Source organism: Plectropomus leopardus, chromosome 14, assembly GCF_008729295.1.
Source record: "Plectropomus leopardus isolate mb chromosome 14, YSFRI_Pleo_2.0, whole genome shotgun sequence".
Lineage (NCBI taxonomy): Eukaryota > Metazoa > Chordata > Actinopteri > Perciformes > Serranidae > Plectropomus > Plectropomus leopardus.
In genome coordinates, this window is record NC_056476.1 from 16,937,472 (window position 1) to 16,964,491 (window position 27,020).

The 27,020-nt window shown below is 40.0% G+C and overlaps 2 protein-coding genes across 2 annotated transcripts; one reads left to right on the plus strand and one right to left on the minus strand.

Moving 5' to 3' along the window:
* Positions 1–225: 225 nt before the first annotated feature.
* On the minus strand, positions 226–25,924 carry tdrd9 (tudor domain containing 9). The gene is made up of 35 exons (XM_042500854.1): positions 25,730–25,924; positions 19,205–19,287; positions 19,005–19,072; positions 18,269–18,490; positions 16,420–16,542; positions 16,105–16,185; positions 15,855–16,019; positions 15,660–15,763; positions 15,451–15,570; positions 15,243–15,327; positions 15,108–15,165; positions 14,498–14,602; positions 14,311–14,408; positions 14,091–14,222; positions 11,842–12,004; positions 11,572–11,635; positions 10,948–11,011; positions 10,802–10,846; positions 9,679–9,732; positions 9,388–9,504; positions 9,192–9,299; positions 8,921–9,021; positions 8,546–8,716; positions 7,707–7,818; positions 7,378–7,593; positions 6,483–6,572; positions 6,132–6,389; positions 5,346–5,513; positions 4,827–4,897; positions 4,633–4,742; positions 2,835–2,931; positions 2,567–2,705; positions 2,199–2,317; positions 2,032–2,104; positions 226–637 (listed from the first exon to the last, which is right to left on the minus strand). The coding sequence occupies exons 1-35, from the start codon at positions 25,855–25,857 to the stop codon at positions 539–541; spliced, it is 4,011 nt and encodes a 1,336-aa protein (XP_042356788.1). The 5' UTR covers positions 25,858–25,924; the 3' UTR covers positions 226–538.
* Positions 21,870–23,738, plus strand: rd3l (RD3 like). Its single transcript, XM_042500855.1, has 2 exons — positions 21,870–22,183; positions 23,372–23,738. Exons 1-2 carry the CDS (start codon positions 21,870–21,872, stop codon positions 23,736–23,738), a joined length of 681 nt encoding a protein of 226 aa, XP_042356789.1.
* Positions 25,925–27,020: the final 1,096 nt, after the last annotated feature.

Genomic DNA, 27,020 nt, shown 5'->3' on the forward strand with positions numbered 1-27,020 from the left:
GTGTGACACCATGGCTAAGTTTGACGTGATAACATCTTGGATGGGAGACCTGGAATGAAGAGCTATAAATACAAGCCAATGAATTCTGGCACAAACACACCTCTCATCTTATAGTAGGAGTTGTGTGTGTGTGTGTGTGTGTTTGTGTGCTGTGGATATATTTAACGTGACTCTTGGGTCACAATGAGACTATGTTTAAATGAAGACTGATTGAGGAGCCTCATCTGTTGAAAACAAGTATTTTTAATGGCTGACTGCTGAAGCGCTGTTACAAAGTACTTACAAGATGTTTCACATCAATGAACTTTAACATTTATTAATTAGCAGCCACTTAATTTGAACAAGGAGTCACTACTCGTGATAGCTGCAAACCAAAAATGAAGCATTGAGGATTTTGCTGTGCTGCTGAAAGCTACAATCCCAATTGAACCTAAATATATACTCCTCTTAATATAAACTTAAAAAAACCCCAAACTCTTAAAGTACATCATTAGAATCAGTTTCATTTCAACACAAATGCAAGAAGAACAGTGACGTCTTAGCTGTTGAGGAGGACGACAGGATGCAGCTGGAAGAGAACACCTCTGGTCTTTCCTTTTCCAGGCTCGACAATATCCATCTTCAGAGCAGGATCCACCTGCATGTTCAATACATCAACACATGAAACACACACTGCTAAAATGTGCCCACAAAACAGCCTGTGACGGGGCTATTGACATAGACTGTAGAAAAAAAGTCGTCATACATGGAGCTTCTTGTACGATCTTACAGTCTGAAAAACAAAGCAAACGCGAAATGCCTTAATGGCCAGCAGGGGGTGACTTCACTGGCTGCAAAAAGAAGTCCGACTAAATATAATTCACTGAAAAAGAGACCGTACTTCTTGTTTGATTCATTACCTCAGTAGACATTTTCCTGATGACTATGTCTCAATTACTAGTCTTTCAAGTCTTCTTCAATACAGCATAATGCTCATTTTATAAATTATGGTCCTATTTAGGGTGAAACCGACCATAAAGAAGGCCATGCTTTAGGGAGTGGGTACCTTGTGATTGACAAGTGGCTACCATGGGAACCTGTAACGTTGGGGAAGCTATTTGGAAAGTATGGCTTTGAAAGCTACCAATAACTTTACACTGAAGGAAGTTGACTACAGAAATGTAGTGTGGGTAACTAAAGCTACTTAGAAAAAGTAGTTCAAAAATACTTTGAAAAAATATTAAATTGATAATGTAGCCTACATGTAATACGGAATTATAACAACCAGAAAAAAAAGACTCTTTTAATGAGTTTATTGCAAAAAGTGCCTGCTTGCTCACAAGTCATGGACCAAAAAAAATATAACGCCTCACGATTCATGGTAAAGTGCAAGAAATGTCAGCTTTGGTTTTGTGTATAATGTCCACCAGTCAGACACCTGCCTTCAGAAACTAGAGACCAGGCAGGGGAAGCCTATTGCACTAGGCAGGATTATTCAATTATCCATGTAACTTTGAAAATACATGTAGCATGCAACAACTTAAAAGAATTATTAACAAATAATCAATACTTCTGACTAACTGTGGTCACAGAGGGTTCACTTACAGCAGAGAGGCAATGTTAAAATATATATATAAAAAAAAAAAAATTCCTTCCATTTTATGGCCCAACAATTTTTGTAGTTTCTGTGTTAAACATTGTATAGTATGTCTGAAAATGCCAATACAAAAAATATTGTATATTTGAATCCTGACACAAATATGGATATAGTTTAACTACCAGCGAGCAATTGCAAAATGCAGTCAAACTACCAGTGTAATTACATGGGCTTCACTATTCCCCAACACTGATGACCTGCCATATATGGTCAGTTCTGGCTCCAAAAAAACAAGATGGCGAAGGCCAAAAATCCAAACTCAAGGCTTGAAAATGGTAGTGATCAAACTAGTGGATGATGTCATGGTGTCTACATCCTCTTCTTTTATACAGTCTATGGTTAATGATCAAATAGAAAGTATTAATTGTTGCATCAAACTCTTTAATGTACCATACCTGGTTCCATTTTCCTGGTTTCTCATAGTACACTTGACTGATAGCTTCCCTTGGTGGTGACTTGGTGAACAGCCTGCATTACACAATAAAAACACACATTAGTAACTGCATACACACTGATCAATCTTTAAACTTTTTACTGATTTCTGTGGGTGGATGTAAGTGACCTTATGAGGCGGTCCCGACAGTCTTCCTGCAGGTGGCTGATCCTGTCGGGCCCCAGATGCATCGTGCCACTGGGCCCTTCACACACCAGACGGTTTACAGCCACACGCAGAGCATTTATCTGATAAAGGGAGAAAACACAGAACTTATCAGTAATACAAAAGAGAATGCTACATCATGTATCATACTTTGCTTTAAAATAGTATTAATAAACACACGTCAGAACGCTGTCAATCATAAGCACGCCAGTACCCATATAACAAAGTGCATGTTTTTGAGTTTATTATTTCTACAGTTTTAGCTGTTGAGATACTGAAATAAAAAAAAGTATAAAGAAAACGTAACTAGATTCCATGACATTTTTTGTTACCTCAGTGATATCTTCAACATCAAATTTGACGTCAAAGGCGAGTTCGATGTCATGCTCAGGTAGGATGCTCTCTTGTGTTTGACTGCTCCAGCTCAGGCCACAGAGAGCCCCAGTGTAGCAGGTCCTCTCTTCATCAGTGCTTTAAAAACAAGGGGGGAAAATATCAACTTGGATATTTGTATTATGCTGCCTTTAAGGTGTGCAGTGAAATGTGTGTATGTGTGTGTGTGTGTGTGTGTGTGTGTGTTTGTGTGTGTGTCTAACTCACCGTAACTCCATGACAGGAGTGAAGAGCATGGTTACGAGAGCAGGAAGTCCGGGGATGTCTGGCATGATGGAGGTATCTCTCAGTAGAATGCGTGTCCCTGCAACACAACCAAACATTTAAAGCTACAATAATTTAATTTGGCACTTAAAAGAACTTCAAGAAGAACAAGCTGAATATGTACATCCCCAGCCTTATAAAGATGGTCTGACAAATGTGTAAGTAAACAATTGAATGTTTTCACATTTAGCAGATCCAGAGCAACAATAGCATTCATTTGGAGTTGTATCTTTGGACACCTGATGAATCTAATCAGAAAACATCTCTTTAGCTGCTAACTGCACCACTATGTTTGTCAACCAAGAACTTACACTCTCTGTCTGCCGTTTGGTGCTGGGCACAAAGTTTAGTGTGTGCTGAAAACAGATGCATGTTACTGTAAGTTAAGTGAATTGAATCTACCTTTATTCCATGACTAAGATGAGATGTTAACAATCAAAAAATAGATGTTTGATAATAAAAACTATGACAAAATGTATGTTTTGTTTTCGTTGACAGACAAGCCTGAAATGTCAGTGGTGGGCTACTGGATATTCAAAATGCATATCATTTTTCTCCAACTGTGCGTCTAGTTTGTCAAAATGTAAGCAATGTCATTGGTTGAGAGATGTGTGCAGGCTCCCAGAATTGAGGCCATACATACTGTATGATAATGTCCCAAACTGACAGGGAGTTAATGATAACAACATGATGGTTTCAATGCAAAACGAGCTTGCTTGGAAAAGAAAAATGAATATGTAGACACACTTTATTTATAATTTGGCAGACACGAAAACACAAGGTACCATACTAACGGGAGTTGGGGAAACACCCTGTGGCAACATATAAGTTTGGAAGAATATGACCATCCTGAAGAGACAGTTTAAGGCGTATTTATTTCAGGGTAAGATGAAAAATGAAACCAAACATCCTGTTGTTAACTAAGCTTATAAAGTTGACTAAAATGTAAAGATTTTTTTGTTGACTAGAATATTTTGAGTTGTGACAAAAACTAATAAGGATCTTTCTCTTACGACTAACGCCAGCTTTACACCAGACGTGGAAGCTCTGAGATAACGTGCCAGTTTTCTGAGCTGCTCGGTACCTTTCAATGCTCATGTTAATCCGTTGGGCAAGACGCACTGCGGCCCAAGGACTGCGGTTGGCCCACAATCTGCAACAATTGTTTTGGCATCTAATCTATTTTTTACCCAAGTTAATCTGGCAAGAAACACACCGATAAGCTATAATGATATAAAGGACATGAAAGAGATTTAAATGACTTGATTATGATAAATAATAAAATATGCATTACATGCTTCCACATATATGACACCTGTGTCTTAACAGAAAATGAGAACAATGAGAGGACACACACTAAAAAACACACGCAGACAGAGACAAAGCCCTACATGTGATTAATAAAGGGCAGAGGCGCAGAATCTCTTGCTGACTGCCGGAGAATTACGCTTCCAGTGTGAAAGGCCAGGCAAATGCTCACATGCGGCCACACACGAGTTGACACAAAGGGACGATCTGTGTCAAGTGTGAACATGGCATCTGTCTAAATCTAAAGTAGCAGTCAAAATTTAACACTGGTAAAAGTGAGGGACAGCAGAGAGTTTTGATAGTTTGTGTGTTTGTCACTTAAAGCAACCCCTCTGACATTACATTTAGCCATTTGATCCAGTGTTAATATAGCACCATTGACTAGCGGAGCTTTGAGCAGTTTTTATTAATAAGGAGAAGCTGTATCTGGTACCTGTAGAGTTGACTGACACAGTCCCAGCCACCAGCATCCTCTGATGTTTGTGGTGAGGGTTTTCATTCAGGGCCAAGTAGTTGATGCTTTTCCTATCTATGCACACTGTCCTGCAGGAGGACACACTCATAAGCAATACCGGAGGCATTCACAAGCTGCAAGTTTATTTTGGTCTGTGTGTGCGCGGTGCTTACTTGTAGAACGTCTTATGGCTCAAGCTGTGGAAGTTTATCTTATGAGGGCTGTGTGGTCCCTGTAGATGAACCTGTGGTGTTCGAAGAAAGGCTTCAGTTAGACACATCGCATGACGTTTTCATGCATCTGTTGGTACTGACAGCCACCCTGTCGTCATTGTCAGACAGAATGGGTGTGCCTCTGAATGAACGCCAACACATGAACTGAATTACTGAAATGGCCCCATCTCCTGGACAAACAGAGAAACAGACGGCCCCGGCAAGATGTCGTCATCCAAAACCAGAATATCACCATCTCAGACACTCAAAGTCTGTGTCCTATTTTAAATTCCTCTTCCAAACCCATTTCAATATTAAACGTTACTGTTAATAGATTGTAATTATTCAACTGTTTGGAATCCTTGTAAGTGTTTTTCTTTAGATCGTTTGAATGCACATTTTTGAAAAGTGCTATGAAGAAAATACTTTAAGATTTTAGTACAAAAATAAAAATATTCTGTACACCACAGTATATCTTGCCTTTGTCCTGGAACAGGTCTGGCGGCTCTTGGAGAAGTGGTCCAGCAGGTTGTCAATGAGCTCTTTCTCCTCTATTTTCCGATCTTTCCAGGAGCTGCTGGCAGCATTGGGGACATATGTACCTTTTTCCATGTCCTTGTACAGGGTCATCAGTGCTTCATGGTTTTGCTGGAAGAGCACACAAATATAAGACATTTGGACTGAGAGACTTTTTTCTTTAATAATCAATTCAGTTTGTTCTCAACACATCAGGGTTTTTTGTAGTAACATAACCCAACAGTCAAGGGGCGGAGCGGAGGTAGAGCACGTCGTCCTCTAATCAGAAGGTCAGCGTCTACACTGAAAACAATGGATTTGAGGGTGCAAAATGTGGCAAGTGGCCGGGCACTTCGAGCAAAAACATTAAATAATTTGCCACGGGCTAGCAAATCTATGAGTTAAACATATGAAGTATTTTGATTGACAGGGATTTATTAGAATATGCTGAAGGTTTGGTTAGAGAAGTTTCTCTGGAGGTTTTGCTTTATATTTGTCATGAAGCTCTGTAGTCCACTGTAACTGCAAGCTACTGCAGTTACAGTGGCTACTGCTCTCTTTCTGGAGAAGATCAACTTCTATTATCAAGCTACTTTCAAGCCTGCGGGGGCAAGTTGTTGATACAAAAAGGGCATGTTTAGGTGACATATGGCTTTAATTTGGGGAATGTTATGACTGAATGATTTCTGTATCGCACACTGTCAAATACATTTCATGAGGGACAATCTGAGCTCCCATTTGCTGCGTCACCTTGGAATCGAAGCTTTCTTCGGCCTTCACAGCATGTTCCTCTTCCACCAAGATGTCTACCACGCTGGTGTTTGTCGTCTCTGTGTTGATGAGCAGCTGCACACGCATGACGCCATGGAGGATGGAGTACAGCGACACAATAACTGAACGGCCCTTCACCAGAGTGACGAACCGTTCGCGGGCTTGGCTGCTCCACTGGTTCCCCAGTATGATGGACTGGGCTGAAGGACGCATTTCAGACACTTGGAACTCCTGAGCCTGAGACCATGAGCAGAGAGTACGTCTGTCACTGATTGTGAAACAGATGAGAGTGCATTTATTCTCTGAACACCCATTTTATTGCTGCTGTACCTGGAATGGGTGAGACAGGAGGTCAGACGGGAGCTCCCTGAGGCTGCTGCAGGAAACAACTGCTGTGTTGCCAAAGTCCAAGAAAAATACCTGCAGGACAACAACATATCCTGTTTTCTCTACATTCTTTTTGCACTGTCGACCCTGAGGACAATAAATTACATTTAACTATAAATATGTACATATATAAAAAACACACATATCGATCAGCTACAACATTAAAACAACTGACAGAAAAAAACAACCTTTACACCTGTACAGAACAGATAGACATGTTAAAATATCATTAAACCATATGACAAAATGATGTTAAGAACCTATGGTTTCCCTACAGAACATTACATTGTGAGGTGATGATCAATGTTATTTACCTAACAGTGTTTTTAATGTTGTGGTGATAAGCGTGTACATTATACTAAATACTAACTTCTGGCCAGTGAAACTTAAATTTATGCAGACTTAGCAGAATGCCGATTTCTTTTCTCATCCCTCTGCGCTATGCTTTTCTTTAAATAATTCAGGTCTCTGGGTAGAGATTTCTTTTCCTGACATTTGGCTGGTTCACGGTCACCTTAGACAGATTTGGTTCAGAAATAAGCTAAATAACTTGTGCAACCTATTGTTGTTGAAAGTCCAGTGCTATACATTCATGGAATTAAAATGCCAACATTACTGTCTAATTAGTTGTACCAACTACCAACATGTCAACATTCTGCATGTACACATACAAAGAGGACATCAAGCTCCTACAAAATAATAAAACTAAAAGGTACAGAAGTGTATTTCCAAACATTTTGTTTGTTTGTTTTACCATGATGCAATCTTAAAAAAGCATTGCAGAGAGAAGCCATTAAAATCAGACAAGGGAGAAGTAAGTGACATTTGTTATACTCACCTCCACTGTATTGCCACGCATGTGCAGAATCTTGGCGCGGTAGTACATGCTCTGCTCATTGACTTCAGAGTAAGGAGCCAGACACAGCAGGTTGGGGTAGAGAGACACAGTTAAAGGGCTCAGTGTACAATTGTTTATCTCTGCTGTCAGATGGCGCTGCCTCTCCAGGCTGGCTTCATCTGCCCTGAAGCCCCAGAAATGACCCACCTCCACCACCTGAAGAGAGGATACAACCATTCAAGATTCAGACATTTAGTCAAAAATCCAACAAGCACTTATCTCTTTTGAAATTTAACTCTGTTTGATGAAGTTAAATGTAAAGGACTGACCTCTGTGATGTGGACGACAAACAAGCGGTTGGGGGGAAGCTTGTCAGGGTCAATGGTGCTGCTCACTACTCCTACTGGGCACACAGACTGGCTCTGGAAGTCTACATTCACCCTGCAAAGCAACAGCACACTGAGAACATTACTACAATGTTATGTTTATTTTAACTGAGTGTAATACTAATGAGACACAAATGCAAGTATCAGTATTGCAACAGAGCCTCTGTGCCTTGCTCACAGATAGGAGCACTTCAGTGTCAGTGTCTGCTTGACAATATGGGGGCTTTAATCCAGTTCCTTTGGTTTGGGTGGAGCATCAAGAAAGTGATGCCAAACAAGAATTGAATACAAAGTTTATTTGAGGTTATCAAACATTTGCCAAGATTTTTAAAGTTTAAGGCGGTTGGAAACACAAGGTTAAGTAATCAGTGAGAATAGTAGGTGAGCTGTGTTGGATAACGTGCAAAGTCACCCCATCTCCCACATCCCAGAGGCAGGTAGGAAGAAGCTGGTGCTGCCTCTGCCTAAAACCTCCCCTCTCTGAGTACAAGTGATAGCTGGAGAGAGTCATGTAGAGTGCGTAGATGTCAGATTATATAAAAGCTCTTTGCAAGGGCACTGACCACTGCAGCCTGTGGTGCAGAGGGTTCCACTTTTCAGAAATACTGCCAAGAAAGGGACTTATCAGCCACCTAACGACTGACAGAGTCAAACCCTTCTGATCTTTCTTATGGAATTTTCTGCACTCACAGCAATTGTTAGATTTTTTTTTTAATTCATGCAGTAATTAATTTCTCTCTCACATCAGTAAAGGTTTCCATACTGTGTGAAGAGAGCCATACCGTGCATATTTCATGTGAGTTACATTTCTACTCCCAGCACATTTTTCTATTTGTTCGAAGGGGAAGACAGACAGCTCCATGGGAGGAGTCTGCTGTGCCAGTAGGAGTGCAAGGGACACCTCAGGCAGCACACCCGAGTCTTGGGATGTCTTGTAGAACTCCACATATGCTCTGAGGAAACACACACACACACACACACACACACACACACACACACACACACACACACACACACACACAGGTTACGAGTTTGCACATTCCATTTCGATATTTTGATTGAGAAACTCCTTGTGGCAGAAATGACATGTTTTGAGTTCAAATAAAAAGGTCAGAGTGAATGAAAAATGTCTGATTTGCTATAGTGTCCTTCAGTACCTAGAGCTGTCAAAGGACATGGCTTTGACCTGTCCACACAGGCGAAACAGAGACTGCAGCTGCTTGTAATACAGGTAAGAATATGGAGGCAGGTTCCTCACCTGAAAATAAAACGTGGTCTGATGTTATTTTACAATATCCTTACCTCCTAATAAATTAGACTAGAAGACAATAGCCTTAAAGGTTTTGATGGTCATTACACACTGGAAAAGTGTCAGTCAATAAAAATTATATACAGTAATCAATTCTTGGCTCTCACTATGGGTCATACCATCACTGTTGTTTTGGGGTTATGGCCATTCAACTCTCTGGAGGCCAGGTCTTCATCTATTTCTCCCTGGACAAAGTAGTTTGGGTAGTGGGCACCAGCAATGGCCACCTAAAACAGAGAGAGGCGCAACCTAAAACAAGCTGACAGTATAGTATTATAGTATAGCTTCATTTACACAATATACACACCGACTAACCTGAAGGATGAACTTCTGCCTGTGTGTGCTGGTGTAATCCATGGGTTGAGTGCTCTCCTGTACATGCATGTTGAACTGGGACACACGCTTCTTCAGGTCCGCATACAGCTCTGCAACCTGGACAGCGAGTTACTGCTGAGGAGGTCTGAGCTTAATGGATGCAAGATTCATTCAACACATGCCTACAAACTGCAGGATTGATGCTGGTTGTTTATTGTTAGAAAAGGATGGGTTATGACAAAGACATCTTGTAATGTCTGATAAATTAATGCGATTCAGCTCTCTCTGTACCTCTCTGATCCTCTTGATCTGAATGAAGTTGCCCTTTCCCCAGTCTAATTCATCCTAAGCGGAGGAAACAGCAGAGGCAAAGAAAATGTACACTTCAAGAAATAATGCAGAAGAGAACAGAGTGCTGAACTGATTCTTAATTTTGGATTGTTTTAGTGTGAGTTGCAGAGTGTTGGAAATATCAGCCAAAGTGTCGGGATTTCTACATTCTCCCCAATATAATGGAACTAGTTGGCATTCTGTTTGTGGTGCTCACAGGACCCCTCCATCCAATTAATAAAATACAAAACTCAACAGCAATGTCTCTTTACAGACATTATGACCCAGTAACTTAAAATAATCCACAGACCTTGTTGTGAGCAGTTTCATATAGGAACTATCTTTAGAAGCGTGCACCTACTCATGGATGAGAGGCTCGTGCTTGTGACCGCACGAGATGTGAACATTAATGGAAATTGTCTTGAGTAACCTGGTCAAGATTTCCGGAAAGAGACATTGTTATTGAAATTTTCAAATGTATTTTTTGGGCCTTTGAGCTCCACAAGATGAGTGCCATCTAGTTTCATTATATTGGATTGAAGGCAGACATCTCTATAGCAGATATCTCCAACACTTTGGAACTCACACCAAAACTATCCAAACGGATAAAAAGCACCACAGGTAAGAAGAAAAATATGCATTTCTTATTCTGGATGAGCTGTCCCTTCTAACATATAAACAGAGACTTTTCTCAGAATGGGATGAATTTGAATAAACCGTCTAAATAGGGACCGTACTCAATCAATCTTCCGTTGGCAGCCACTCTGTAAGCTATAGTGTTTGCACAGTTCTATGTTAATATATTACAATTAGGACAGAGCAATAATAAGGTATAAGGTAGATTTATTTAAGAATTAAAATTTGTCCTTGATCCTGCTACATCTTTTGAGTTGTATATTGTTGATATATGTTGAATTTATGTGTACTTCAATGCAGTTTCTGAAAAATGAAGAGTGCCAAGAGTGCCAAGAGTTGGCTCTTCACAACAGCAGTGGCAAACTATTCTAACTTTCATATGTAAAAAGGAAAATCAGCATATTTGTGTGTTGTTTCAGTGAGCTCATTCGTGTTTGGTTGTTTTCACCTTTGGGTGTCTCAGCTGTCCTTTCTTTTTGGATGAGTGCCATGCCTAACAGTAAGAGACAACAGGGAAAAACAACAGCCATCAGGCAAATATGTAAATCCACTGAGCACCACAACTTGCTGCTGACTTGCCATTACACACATTACCTTGAAGGCATTGACAAAAGCTATGGAATCACTTGGTGTGCCACGGGCAAAGGCCAACATGCTCCTGGATTAACAAATAATATTTAGTGTACAAAGAAAAAACATACAAAACACAGAACTAATATCTGTTTCTGGCCTGAAAGTTAGTCCAGGGCACCACCAGAAAAATTCTTCTTGCTGTGATTTGCCAAAACATGCAAATATCTTACAGGGAAAACCAGATCTAAGGGAAACACTACATGGCAAGATTTTATTTTACTTTTTAGTGTTTTGTATGTAAACAGAGATGGCATCTTTTTGGACTGTCAGAATCTTTTGTTTTACTGCAAGGGCTCTTATAAGCCACAGACAGTGATGGGCACACATGAATGAACAAGTGGGATGTAAGTTGCAATGCTATTCTATAACTACAATATATTCAATCATCATTAGCCACAAATTACTGTGAGAGTTAAAGCTGTAGAAATGAGTAAGTCGTCAATAGATAGGTATGGACTCCCTGGAGTCTGTTACATGACAATATAATGTCCCAAATATCTTATGGCTCTTTTTTAGGATGCCAAAATGATCCACAGTGACAGCCTGGCAGTCTGTGAATGAGTGTGGCTGCTGGATGTGACTCACCTGTGGCCGGCAAGCTGCTGCATGGTTGGAATGGCAAAGAAACTCTTCAGAGAGTGTGCAGCAGCTGAGGATAACAGAGACTGTTATTGTCGTTTGTGCAAACAGCCCACAAAAAGACACCAAAACATCACTATTAAACTGATGTTGTTAAGTACACCATCACATTTGCAAGAGTGCAGTCATGACAGATTTGTTGTATGTCTCAACAACTGTATACACATGCATATGCAGTAACCCTTGTCCGTAAGAGTAGCATAATGACAGACTGACCTATGATGAGGCATTCATCCAGGCAGCCAAAGACATGGCCCAGAACAATCATCTTCCCCAGGGACAGGTCCACGGGCAAGTGGGCCAGCACTCGGCCCAGGAACGTTAGCTCCCCATCCTCACTGTAGCTCTTGGCATCATTTTTTGCAGATAGTGCGCCCATCTGTAGATAGAAACATACCTCCAATGAACTCCTTAAACCTTACCTTAGAATAACAGTTTGTCTTTTAATATTTAAGGATTTAGGCATTAAAATGCCTATTCCATTTTCGCCTTAATTAAGAATTGTAAGATAGACTTATTGTATCAATCACACTTAATGGTTGTACATTTCTGAACTGCTGGCTGCCTGTGAGCCAGAGGCTGGCCTGAGATCTTCAAAAAGAGACTGTCCAGCAGTTTTTAAATCCCTGGGAATAAAGCTGGCTGAGTTTTTGCTTATGAGGCTCCTCAGCTCTCAAACTCCTTGTCTGAGAATATCAGGATAGATTCTGATGAAGTAAAATCTTTTAAAATGACCTCTTAAAAGTAATAACTTTTAAGGCCTTTTCCTAACTGGTTGTGTGTTATCGATTTACTGCGCTTGTCTTGTTGTTGTTGTCTGTTTCATCCATGTTTTTGAATTCCCTGGCTTCACAATTTTTTGTTCAATTTCTACTGTAGTTTATCTATAGCCTAGCTCTGAAAGACTCTTGTTTATGAGGAAGGGTAAAATGGAGTGTGTGATGGACAGGTGGTTTGGTGTGTCAGCAGTGATGCAGGTGTTGCGCTCAACCATTGTGGTGAAGTGGGAACTGAGTCACACAAAGTTCTGCATGTACCATGCAATCTAAATTTTGACTCTCACCTATGGTCGTGAGTTTTGGGTATGGACCGAAAAAATAAAATCATGGATACAATCCTCCAGATGAGGGCTGGTTTCAGTGATCATCTGGATATGATAGAATAAGGAGCTCAGACGGGTAGAGGAGTCACTTCTCTTTCGTGCTGAAAAGGTCCAGATGAGGTAGTTCATCATCTGAACAGAATGCCTCCTGGTTGCCTCCCGTTAGAGGTTTTCCAGACACGTCCAACAGGTAAGAGGTCTTAGGGTAGACCCTGAACATGCTGGAGACATTATGGTGCACTCTGAATTGCATACTAATTCTTTTTACTTTTACTAAGTTCTGCAGCTACCCTTACAAATCATGTACTGTATGTACACATTTAGGTCATACTACTTCTTTATAACATTGGGCCCTGAACTCTGACCTTATTGCTCAAATATCCATTACCATGGAGATCAAAGGAAACACCATTTGCAGAGATCATCAGAGAAGGAGATCAGCCCAAGCAGCTCTGCTGTTGTTAATTGGCAATGTATGTGGTTTAACCCTCAAGTTATAACTGCACACATTGTGGATTCAAACATTTCAAATTATTAAAATTAGCCTACAGATGCTACATTGTTTTATTATTTTTTTCTTTTCTTGTTGGATATCTGTGATTATTTTTTAACCTATAAAATGAATACAGGCCATAATACAATTACTATTCGATCATAAGTCACTCAAATGCGCTGTCATCTGTCATTGCGGCTTCTGTCAACTGTTTGTCAGCTGTCTGTCAGCTGTCATCTGTTTGCGGCTTGGTTGATGTAACGTATCTGCCACTGCGCAGAGGATTGTAGGTCAGAATAGCCAGAAAAGCATGCTGGCTTGCATGCTGCAAAATGCAGTAGATGCAGTAGAACATCCTGGTATTTTTAGCATACTGCATCTGACATACTATGTATTCGGACATACTAAATCTTTTTCTGACATACTATAGAGTAAGGGTTTTGAAATGCACAATATACAGTATATCTCATCTGGCCTGGGAGCACCTTGGGATCCCCCAGAAGGAGCTAGAAAAAGTTGCTGGAGAGAGGAACGTCTGGAACACCTTGCTAAGTCTGCTGCCCCCGCGACCCCGCCCCAGATGTGCAAATTAAAGTGAATGGATGGATACTCACAGTGATAGAATTATAGACTTCTTCCACTTTCCCTTCCCCGACACAACACCACCCTTCATTACCCTCACCTAGCAAACTTGACAAAGCTAACACTGGCTGACACAAAGCTCCTGTCAGAAAGCTCCTGGTCTAATACTCTGTGACAGAGCTGGGTGGTCAGCTGCCCGCCCAAATACATCATTACAGCCACACACTCATTCTTGACTAGACATTAATGGCTTTCTCAGAGGAGAATCATCAATCTGCACTTATTTACCTCTTTGAGTTGCTGCACTGTCCTCACTATGTCACCAAGGTTAGGGGGTGAGAGGGCTGTGGAAAGGATGGAGCGGGGATCGCCCATGTCCAGCAGCTTCACCTTCAGCATGGTGGTGGACAACGGGGCAAGCTGAGAGGAAGGCAAACAGTATGGCAGTGTTTGATTGTCTAATAAGGTTCAAAGCAACATAGAAAAAGAGGTGTGCACATTGTCTTACCAGCATCTCAGGGATTGTGTAGTCTGGGATTTCATTTCTCCAGAACTCATTGGTAACAAGACGGTAACAGTAGCCCTTAGACACCCGACCTGCCCTACCTGAAGGAGAGGGGAAACAAGTGTAAAGGGACAGAAGCAAACAGACACTTGCACCTCAGAGGTAACCTTCTGTGCTGTAACTATTATACCTCGACGCTGGTTGCAGCTGGTTTTGGATGCCCAGGTGAGACGCAGAGACTGATAATTGGTATCTGGATCACAGACCAGGTGACGGGCCAGGCAGAAATCAATCACTGTGATGACAAAAAATACCAAAACTAATTACGATTTGATGATACTTATTACAAAACAGACATTAATCTTATAGACAATAGTAGAGTTCCTAACAACTAATTCCCATGATCTGTCCAGGAAAAAAAATACTGTGTCCAGAAAAAAAAAAAAAATGTATATTGTGTTTTGTGTAAGAGCCATCTGAAATCATTAATGGTGTTTTTCAGTAACCAAAATATAGATTAAATGCTGCTGAAATGTGCCGCATTTTTTATGGAGCATTATGAACATTTTGTGTGAAGGCTTGCACGTATTTTGTGCATCTCTGGACATGCACATAAGTCTGACACACATGCCAGTCTAAGGGTGTGTGTGTGTGAGAGACAGACAATCAGACAGAAAGACAGACAGACAGACAGACAGCAGGCAGGCAGAGAAACTCATATTTCTGAAGTTTATGAGTTGAATCAACTAATGGTGTACATCCCTAATAGATAACACCAAGCTGAGGGGAAAAAACCTCACCATATTTGACATCTGGGACAGTCACTGAACTCTCAGCGATGTTGGTGGAAAGGATGACCTGTTAAGATGAGGAGGTCGTCAGTACAGCAGATACTGACACCACATATGAGATAGAATAAAATAAATGGTTTTTACCTTCCTGTATCCAGGGACAGGAAACAGAAACACACCATTCTGCTCCTCCAGAGTCACAGTGGAGTGGAGAGGATAAACCTGCAGTCTGAACAACAGAAGCATAATCATTAAGGTAAACATTCATAACATCTTGCGAAAGCAGATAATGAAGAAAATAGATATTTGCTACAGAGAGAAATTCAACAAACGGATTAACTCAAAGGCTCACCTTTTGTGGACCAGCTTGGCCAAGGCCTCCTGCATGTAGTTTATCTCGTGTAAACCAGGAAGGAAAACCAGCACACTGCCCCGCTCCGATGAAGTCATGATACTTTCTTTCTTTGCTTTACTGCTCAAACACAAACGCTCATCATCATTTTTTATGACTCTTCCCATCTGTTAAAGCAGTTAAATGTGCTAAAAATACCAAGGCCTTACTCAGAATCTTTGCCCTCCATCTCATCAAAGCTCTGAATGAGACTGATGGCAAGATTGTACATCTCCACTGAAATGAAAGGGTCATCTAGATGAGTCGACTCAACCTGATAAAGAACCACAAAATTCACATATCAACTATTTGGCTCCAATACAGAGAACAGTTGTAGCATCAGAAAACATTTCCCATCTTATCACCCTGTATGGAAACAGTTTGCAGAGGTCATCCAGGTAAAACTCCTTAATGGCATAGGGTGCCCCCTCCACTTCAAACACGTAGGCCGGGTTCATTTTGCCACGAATCGGGGTGCTGAAATAATCTGCAAACTGTTGGCAGTTGATGGTGGCTGACATCAGGATGATCTGAAAAAACACAGGTCCTGTGATACAAAGTTCAACTGACGCAAAAGGAGGTCAGAGGAGGTATATTACTTAAACATGCAATTACCTTGACATAACATGAGTTGGAATGTAGAAGTTTTCTCAAAACCAGCAGAAGAAAGTCCATCTCCTCAGTACGCTCATGAACCTTGTGCAAAGGCAGAGTAGTTAAAATTGCTAATTTTGGTCCAAACTATGGAGAATCACTGATAAGATCACAGAACTCAATAAAACCTGACATTGATATGGCATTGTGCCCCTGCATCACCTTAACATTGATATAATATTGGGGGGGTGGGGATGCAGGCATTCTATGGTGTCACTCTAATATCCAGCGTATATGTAGAGAAAATAAGAGAAAATCTGCCTCATGCTTAATCACCTCATCTACGAAAATGTGGGAGTACTCTGTGAGACACTTGGCTGTAACCATTTTTTGCAGCAGCACTCCTGTAGTCATGTAGATGAGCCGAGTGTGCTCAGTAGCCATCTTCTCCAGTCCAACCTGAAATACAAATATGAACATATGTATTCATGAACGTGGACAACACCAATAATACTTTAATTCTGGCACTTAAAAAATTACAGTTATCTGTTTTTCGGAAATGATAGTCATTTCCGGTCGAAAGGCACCTGCTCGACATGAACGAAAGTCCATTCATGGAGGACATCTGTTTTTTCTTGTTTCATGCACACTTAGCTGCAGAACATACAACAGTTCTAAAATAATAACAAACCAAGTCATTTATTTCTGCCAGTTCCTGTAAATGAGGTTTTATTCTACTGTTTCAGAAAAATCAACAGGAGAGGCCACAGTATGCTTTCCCTACAGTCGCTTTAGGTCTCAACTTTTTCCAGTGTCTTAAATACAAACATCCGCAATGCCAGCATGACTGTATGTGGTTGGTTTTGAAGAAAACACCAGTGACCTGTAATAAAATCCACTGCTACCCTATCTCCAACCTCAGGGAAATACTTTCTGGTTTGCCAACTCAACTCTAGAGCACAGAACTTTCCATTCACTGACTGCACGACTTTCAGCCCAAAAGAGGAAAGGAAGGAAAGAGCTCTCTTCTTACAGCTAACAGAGATATTTCAGAGGGAGTTCAGACAAAAATCAAAGAGCACCTCTGAGAGAGATACAAAAATGAAGAACATAATGTTCAGGTTATGCTGCATAACTTGAGCATTATATCTCTTACTAACACCAACTGTTTATCATTGCTCCCACTGTCAGTGACATCATCCTTAACTCCAGAGGTCTACACCAAGCGGAGGAGACAACAGTTATTCTTAGACATGCTGTTTCAGAGTGCTGCACAACACAGCCAGACACCCTGGAAACAATGTAAACTCAAACGCTTGTTAATACAAGCATACAAACACTCTCTAAGTTATGAGAGTTGTTCATGTTTTGTTTTAAAAGACAAAAAACAAAATTTTGTAGGCGCTAAGAGTATATGTGTAGGCTTATGTACATACATGTTACATACGTATATGCATTGCACAATTTAGGTAGAGGTCAAACCCTGTTGTGAATCAATCCCTTCAGCTTTGGTGCCAGTTTAGGAGGCATTGTGGTCTACAGTGTGTCTCAATTCTCTTAGCTTTAATCAAAAGTCCCCTATTCTCTTCCTCCTTAAATGAAGATTTTTTAGGATGTTGGTACATAAAAGGGCTAAAAACAATTAAGGACTTGCATATTGACAGTGTATTTGGATCTTTCTCACAATTCTCTCAAAAATTCAATCTACCAAATTACCATTTTTTTGATATTTTCAATTCTGCCACTTTGTGTGAAAGAACTTTCCACAATTCCCACATTCCTCCCCCTAAATCTGACTTGGGAAACATCCTAGAGGTCAATATTAGAAAGAGAGGTTCTATTTCTCGCCTGTGTGGTCTGATTAACTCCCACCCCAACTTTGCCTGCTTAACAGTATGGGGAAGATGATCTAGGCCATACAGTTTCAGATGCAGAGTGAAGTGACATCTCTAAAATTTATCTTCTTTTTGTGCTTGTCATACCCTTATTCTATTAAAGCTTTTACTGAAGTAGTTGACAGGACTAGGACTAAAATAAAACCTGACATAAACCTCTCTGCGACAGATATCACCAAGCCAGCGGTACTCTTATTCATATGTTTTGGTCCTGTCCTTCTTTGACAAATTTTTGGCAATCTATCTTTAAGATTTTATTTAGAGATGTTCTGTCTAGATGTTGCACTAACCTGATATCCCACCAGACTACCCAGGGTGCACTTCCTCTGTGTGGCAACCCAGCGGGCAATACTGGTTGCCCCGATTTTGCGTGGTTGGGTGACCACAATGTTGCATGAGGCATTTTTCTCATTGTAGTGGTCCAGAATGTACTGTGGCAGCTGGGTGGTCTTGCCACTGCCTGTGGCTCCTCGAATGATCACAACAGAGTTGTTTTCTATGAGGGAAATCAGCTGGAAGCAGGAACACACACAAAAAACACAAACACAAGCAGACACGTGCACAGTAAAAAGGGACACAGTTAACAAAAATAGAAACACCATTTGGCTATTTGTGCCATATTACTGAAATAAAATACATACAAAAGTAAGTTATGAAATTGGAGAGCAGATGGATGTGCTAAGCTGATTTGCAATAACAAGTCCACACTTTATAATCTGCATTAAGAAAGTGCAGCTAAAATGACAGCATGTGCTCCTAATATATACACACACTACTCTTTATTAGACATCAGAAAATGTTAGGCCAGTGAATTTAAAGTTAGCTGTTGTTGTAAAATGACATTGAGTTCATCGTGAGCAAACAGTAAAGGCATAAGTACACCAACGTCCTGAGGACATAATGGTCATTTTGACTAGAACTCATAACACGACTAAAAAAAGAAAGTACTTCAGGAGAATGAGAATGTACTTTCAGACCATCACACTGTGTGTCGAGGGTATGTGGTGTATGGATGTTACATTTTACCTCCTGTCTGTTTTTGGTAATGGGCAAGCTGGGGTACTTGTAGCTGGCAAGTGGAGGAGGAGCAGAGCCTAAGGATACATAATCAAATGCACAAGAAACAAGGTTAAACCATCTGGGGCATAAAGTAGATTCCTGTATATCTAACAATGCAGGGGAGTATGGTGTAGGACAAGAAAAAGCTAACAGAGTTTAATACTTACTCTTTGCATGTTCTGTTTTTTGAGTCCGCCCTCCATCAGAGTTCGAACTTTTCAGGCACCCCTCATCAGGAACCTCTGGTGGGCTGAAACAAATTTAAAACAAGCAGCTCTATTAACCAACAAATCATATTTTTTTCCTTCCCTTTGCACCCATTTTCCCTAACATAACAAAATCACTTAAATAAGGTTCAAAGACCATTTAGCAATTTATTTACTTCCTTCTGCTCATAAGTGAAAGTCAACAGAAATTGTTCACAGCAATAAAACAGGTCAAAAATTTAGAATAAGCACTGTTCAGTTTACACCTGCTAGTCTCAACATCCAAAGGAGCATTGCGGTAATAAACATGCATTTACCAGATATAAATTCTGTTACATGTATTGGTAAGGACCAGCTAAAGTTAGAGGCTGAGCTTTACAGCAGCTTCAATCAGCTGCATTTCAGATTGTGGCTAAATTTTGTATCCATACAGAAACCGTGGTGCTCTATTTTATGCTTAATTGAAATGACTTGTAGTGCTGTAAATGCTAGAATTTATCAGCTGCTATGTCCTCAGCAACATTTGTTGGGGCTGATGCTGGGTTCTGCAGCATTTAACAGTTTCCGACATACCAGACACCAAAGAATACGGCAATTCAGAAATGTTTTTTGCAATAGGGTTTCTACACATTTTCAAGGCTCAAAAGGATTTTCCCTGTTTTTGTATTTCTTAAACACAGTAGATTCACATTTTATTCAAATATAGATTCAGTTATTGCATATACGTAGGGGAAGGGTTTTCCATGACTATGGGAACCCTGTTATAATCACTTTTAAAAGCACTCATTCTCATTAGTAATAATGATGTCATCATTAAAAGTAAACCTACAATGCAAGTTCACAGTGGGCAGAAATGCCAGCAGCTCTGTTTCAAATATAATACTGAAATATTTGTTCAACCAAATCGAACCTCTCTGTTATCACTCCTTTAAGAGTCTTTCTGAGTGATAATAGTAATAATTCAATAAGACGTGATACCACGGTATTTTCTGAGATAGTTATCATACTGTGAAAATTTAATTGCACTGCATCCCTACTTGGTACCATTTTGAAACTTTGCTCATTTGATTTCCTGCCTCTTCTCGTCTTTCCCTCCGGTCAGCTGAACCAGGCCCACAGCACTGTAGCCAAGAGAGCATTCCCAGTTGTCTCTGCCTCTCGCTCTCCCTTAGCAGGGGGAGGATTTTATCGCAACAGCAGGCACAAGCCCTGACAGTACTAAGAGGAGCTCAAATACAACACACCCACGGCTTGTGCACACACACGCACTCTCGCCCTCTTCCTTTCTCTCCACTGCACACAATTCGTGCAAGCTACAAAGCAGCTGACCTTACAACAAAGCTGCACACTGCACAGAGGAGAGTGGGGTGAAAGGAGAGGAGAGGTGACAGCTCTTAGTCAGTTAACAGTGTGTGACTAACTCTCCTGGAAAAAGTCTGCATGACAGGAGGAGCAGGAGGGACAATAGGGACAAGATAGTAACTACAACACAAAGAGGAGAAACGCTTCAAACAACCAAGACATTGGAGGATTGCTGCCAACACCTGTGCTCTTTTGATGGCATTTGACACCAAGGGATGTAGTCGACAGCAAGTAAAGGGATAAAGTTTACAGTGATTGACCCATGGAGACAAGGAGCTGGAGGCTGTACTCTGTGAAAATCTCATCTTTGCCTAATTTCTGAATATCAAGCAAAGGTGTCAGTGGTGCAGTTTTCACCTGTAAGTACAGATCTGCCTTTTCAAATCTGCAGCCAGAAATTAGTGTGTAACTTTTTCCTGCACATGCTGGATAGCTGAGTAGTTAAAGTACTGAAATCATATTTGACAACTGACAAAGCTTTGTATTGCAACTTTATAATATGTGAAGCCACACATCAGAGTTTGTATTTCGTTTGATTGACCTCTGACCCTGCAGGCGGTGTAATCTATCTGAATCCCAGGTGGAAGCTGTGTTAGATCCATCAGTCTGGGGAAAAAAGCCAAATATACACAACTGGGACATTGTCCTTCACCGAGTTTAACTTGAACTAAAGGCAATCAGAGCACCCATCACGCAGGGACCATAGGTCAGCTTGGTTATGGGGTGATCATTTTTCACTGTCAACCGTAAAATTTTAATTATTATAGGGCTACACTGCACAAGTTGTCGATAAAATAAGAATCAGCGGGTCCTCGCTCAGAGACTTGAGGTTGCAGCGTTCTAAAACATTTCTCACTGTGGTCTTTGAAGCTGAAATTGTGACCTGATTTTTGGTACAAGCACCAAGATATTGTCAGAAATGGAATTGGATACATTTCACCAACAGGAAAATATTAATTTTGATTCTTTCATTAATTCATTTTAATTTTCCTTTCCTACCATTACTTTTCAATTTTTCTTTCTCATATTACTTTCATTTTTTCTATTTTGCTGTAAATGAGCAGTTCATCACATAGTCTAATGCTGCCTTGTCATTTGTAGGTGCAACGTAAGAGAAATTAGCACCTAGTTTGAAGCAACAGATATTCCACCCTTTTTAAATGAGTAAAATCATGCTATGGGGAAGTTGTGGCATCATGGTCCAGAATAACAAAAAAATAAAACTTGTTTCTTCAGTTTTTCAGGACTGTCTGCTGTGATTGACATGCCCCTGTTCAGCTGGATGAAATGGTCCCATGAAACAAGAGTGCAGGCTCAGGATGAAGCAGCACCTCTGAAGTCCCCGGGGGTCGTACCAAGTCGCATGTTGATCAGAGAGCTCCTGTGGCATGTGGAGGAGCGTGAGCGGCTGGTAAGGGAGCTGGAGCGAGAGCACAGGCTAGCCCACAGCACCCTGGGTCTCCACTGGTTTCAAAAGTACCCCAGGTTACGGACTCTCATCCCCACATCCGAGCTACACCAGCTGGAGTTCCTGTGTGCCCAGATCCCACCCATCCATGCAGCCACTGTGCTTTCCAGGTGTGTTTGATAGCGGCCATGCTCCGTCCTCACATTAGTATGCTGTCAACAGTGGCTATCTGCTGTATCATCAACACAAAGCCTGACAGCAGGCAAAGCAGGGACGACCTAAAGGGAAAGGGAGGCAGGGCGAGCTGCCAAGAAAGCCATTATGTGTTACTGTCACAGAGGCAGGCGATGTAGGGTGTGAACATGTGAAGGTGAAGGATGCCCTGTAAGGCTGAGTGAAGCCAGACTGCCGGGGTTTGCACTCATCATCTCTATGTTAGCTATAATGATATAAAAAAACAAGGTTTTCATGGTTGAGCACAGTGACCTACTTACTCATTTCCCATTAAACTCAGTACTGGGTCACTGTTGTGTGCTTACATAACCACATTACCAAAGAATAGCATATTTAGTAAAAAATGAGTTATGTCTGTACCATTTCAGAAATCTGTTTTGTTGTCCTAGATGTGTCATTCCTGAAACTATGAGAGACTGAATTATAAAATATTATCAGGGTTCCAGCAGCTTAAAGCGAGGAAGATTTAAGACTTTTTAAAGACTTTTTTAATACCAGTTGGAATTAAATTTAAGACCAGTTTTCTAATAACAAAAACCGAGGAAAGAATTTTATTTTGCCCAAATGTTTATAGTCAAGGGTAATTAATTACATCAAATGTTGAAAAAAAACTACCACTTTTAGAGTGGATAACATGGAAGTCAATGTACTTATTATATTATCATAAAAGTATGTATTTGGTTTACCAACAGAAGTGGGAAATATCTGGTATTTCTGGACAGTTTTCTGGGCGATTCTGTGTCTCCCAATCTGCATGTGAGATTCCACTGCATGGATTCCCATCATGACGAGTTTAGGAATTTATTTAATTACTTAACAAAAAAACAGATGTTACGTTGAGATTTTACGTTGCAACATCAGAAAAAAACTATTCATAAAATTCTACTTTCCATATGCGAGCATTTTTAGGACTTTTGAAAGATTAATTTAAGCAAATTTAATACCAATTCAGGCCTTATTTTCAGATTCATGAATTCAATGCATTTAAAGACTTTTCAAGGATCTGCAGGAACAGTGACTATAACATGCAAAAAGAAAATCTAGGACAGTGACAATGTGTTAATGGAGATCCTTGCTACTTCAACAAGTATCTAATTAATTCTATTGGTGGCATCCTTTTACAGGTTTCGTGAGGTGCTTGCCACAAACAACATAAGGCCCTGGGAGCTTGCATCTGTCTTCAAACAGGTTCTGAGGGACTTCCTGAGCCAAAAGGAATATGACGAAGAGGACAACCTCTCAGTGCAGCCAGCACAGCTCCGACCAATGGAGGCATGGACCAGCCGCTACATCATGAAGCAGGGCTTTGTCACACCCACCGTCCCCAACTGTGGAGACCACCCAAGGGAGGAGATCCCAACTATCTCTGGATATGTGGATCGGGCCATGCGGCACTCAGGTTCGTTCGCAGGGTCCACCAGGGACTGGGACCTTCCATATTACTATCCAGTTCCTCTCCGGCCCACAGGGACATACAGCACTACACTGTGAGAGGACAAACTGCTGCAGAAAAACAGTTATCATATCCACATCACTAAGACAAAATGCAAAAACTTGAATATTTGTAATAGTTGTTGATGTATAGTAGTTTGTGACCAAAAATGTTCAGATGGCACAAGGCTAGGTGGACAATGCAATGAACTGTTTTAGTATAACTAGTTTGTCAACCGCTCTTTTTAATTCCTACTCAATAAACTGATTTTCTGTCATCCTGATAAAAAAACACAGTTACACTTTGTACAGCTATCATGTATTTCAAAGGTATATTGTCAGGTGGTGGTGGGAGTGATTTCATACAGGCACAGGATGTTAAGACATGCGTGACCTGGACCAATGGGCCCAGGCCTTAGCAGCTTGTGAGTAAGTGAACAAACATCTACTTGTGTCTGCTTGTCACAAGCTGAAAATGTCTGAGGTTTGAAAAGTTAAAGAGAGATGATGAGAGAATGATTTTTTTTCCTCTCAGATTGTTTCATGGTGATTTTAGAGCCCTAAAGGAGGTATCATAATCAAGTATTAAAAAATAAAAAAGGAGAAATTGAGGGAAACGATAAAAAAAACATAATTTGTGTAGATTTTCTTGTCCTCTCGTAAATTGTTAATCATCCTGGGTTTGACACGAATGTCAATACGTCAGTGTTGAATTTTCTGGGTATCTTGGTGTTTTGTTAAAACTTGTGCATTTAAAGTTCCACAAATAATAGATCTTGAGACTGGGAAAAACTGGAAAATAAACATAATTTGTGTATGTTTTTTCTGTGGTCCCCTAACTTGCTATTTATCCTTTCAAACCCCAGTATGAGTTTTGTTAACCTGGGGAATTTGTAAAATAAAAATTAGAAATCTCTTTGGTATATTGTCAGAGGTTTTAAGATTGTGGGCAGTATTTCAAAACAAAAACAATTAAAAAAATAACCCCACTTCAGTGTTATACAACTAAGTCACAATTTATATATTAGCTAATTGGAAAGTTATTAACAGATCATGATTTTGGAAATCACATTCACACTTAGACAAGTCTTGTAGTTGTGTTGTTTTGTGTTTATAGAGTATCAAGCTGAGGTAACTTCCACTACTAAGATCCACCACCATCACTTAAGGAATTTTACTTGTAACAGAGTTTTTCTACACTGTGGTACTGCTACTTTTAAAGTAAATGATCTGAACATTTCATCCTCTATGGTATATGGGTAGTAAATTGTTTGCAACTTTGATTTAGCGAATTTACTTAGGATGCAACAGTGTCACACTATAAACATATAGTATGTATAAAGGCCCTGCAGGCAAAAGTTTTAGGCAAGCAACATCATAAAAGAAATAGCAAAAGTTTCAAAAGTAAACATACTCCTACTACTAAACTGGCCATATCAGTTTTGTATCATTGGGTCATTATTATCAATGCATTATGTTAACAGTACTTTAATATTGCAGTAGAATGAGCTGGAGTAATTCTTAGCTATTAAACTACTCTATATACTGAGGACATTATTTCAGACACCATACATGCAGTCTGACCCCTGGTGGACCATGTAAAAGACAGAAATGGGCATCTGACCCTCAGATCATACCCAATTCAGTCTTAAAAAAAAAAGGGGGGGGGGGGCAGCAGTAAACATTTGCTGGCAAAAACGTGCGACTAAGTGATTAAATATGTTAAAATAAATTCTTGGTATTAACTTAACTTTTAGCCTTTTATAATAAACCTCTAAACCCCTATGTTTTGCTAGGGACAGATGCACGTGCTCTTATTTTCAATGGTTTTCCATTCTTCAGAAACGTTAATTAACTTACCAAATGTTAAAGTTAGCTAACATGTTTCTGCCATTCTTTCTGTGCACTGTTGTATTATCAAAAAGTTTAACCAGTCAGGGTTTGTGACCATAGAGGAAGGGTTAACGGTAGCCTTGAATATCATAAACGTTAACTCGTGAGCTCCGAGGATGCTAACTAGCTTTAAGCTAACGCTACAGTCGCTGTCTCACCTGGTCTCTTTCGACGCGGCCTCCTCCGACTTTCTTTCAACCACCTCCTCTGTGAGCTTAACGTTAGCAAAGCTCGACCGGGAGGTAAACCAGTCCGAAATTTGTTCCGCGGTAAACGCCGTCTTCATGTTGCAGGTGTTTGTGTCTATGGCATTTTTCGCTTGACTTTCTCCGTCCAGATACAACGCCACGGTCACGAGCTTGAGGCGCGTGAGGTGAGTCATACGTGCTACATCGCCCCCTGGCGTTTGGCCTGAGAAAGTGAAAATTAATACTGCAGCATATTTATTCTGCTATCTATTGGTGGTGGCAGAAATAAGTACATTTACATTAGCAGTGTTGGAATATGACAAGGTAAATTTACTCAAATACTGCACTAAAATACAAATTTGAGGTATTTGTACTTTACTTAAGTCCATTCTTTTCATGCCACTTTAAACTTCTACTCCACTACCTTTCAGAGGGAAATATTGTACTTTTTACTTCCACTATATTTATCTTACAGCTTTAGTTACTTTACAAATTAAGATTTTTGCATTAAAAAACATGACTTTAAAAAAGGTTTCTGTGAAAATAAACTACCCAATTGTCTTAAGTACATCTGAGTGATTAGTCGATTGATCAATTTGCCAATGGACTGAGAATTAATTTGCAATTATTGTTTTTTTTTTCCAAGAATATATTTATTACATTTTTATATATCTGACACAGAACAACAAAAAAAAGCTGGAGCAGCATGACATGATAAAATGAGTCCCTAAAATTAAGAAAATAAAAACAAAAATAATGGGCATTATATTCCTCCCCAACCCTTACCATCCCCTAGGTGGCAACTATTTTTGATCATCATGAAAGAATTTTTTTAATTTTGAGTTGTTGTGGTTTCTTTCTCTCTTCCCTATTGGGTACTTTTATTTCTAATACTCCAAGTACATGTTGCTGATAATACTTATATCGAAGTTACTTAAATTATCTTTTTTTAAAAATCTAAATATTAAAACCTTTGCAGCAATACTTTAAGTAAAGCAGAGGTATGTGAGTATGTCACATATAAAATTATTAATTCAAATATTTTATAAAAAAAATTAAAAAAAATTCCGTTTATTTCTATCAGATCCATAGACCTGGATGAAAGAAAATCTTTATCCACAAGCTTATTTTTCACATCTCTCAAGATCTGTCATGAGATTGATTCAATTTTTAGGAATCAAAACTAAAACATACAAAGTGAGACGTTAAAATTCAGATTTTTTTTTTTTTAATTACATGTTCCAAAAAAATAAAAAAATTC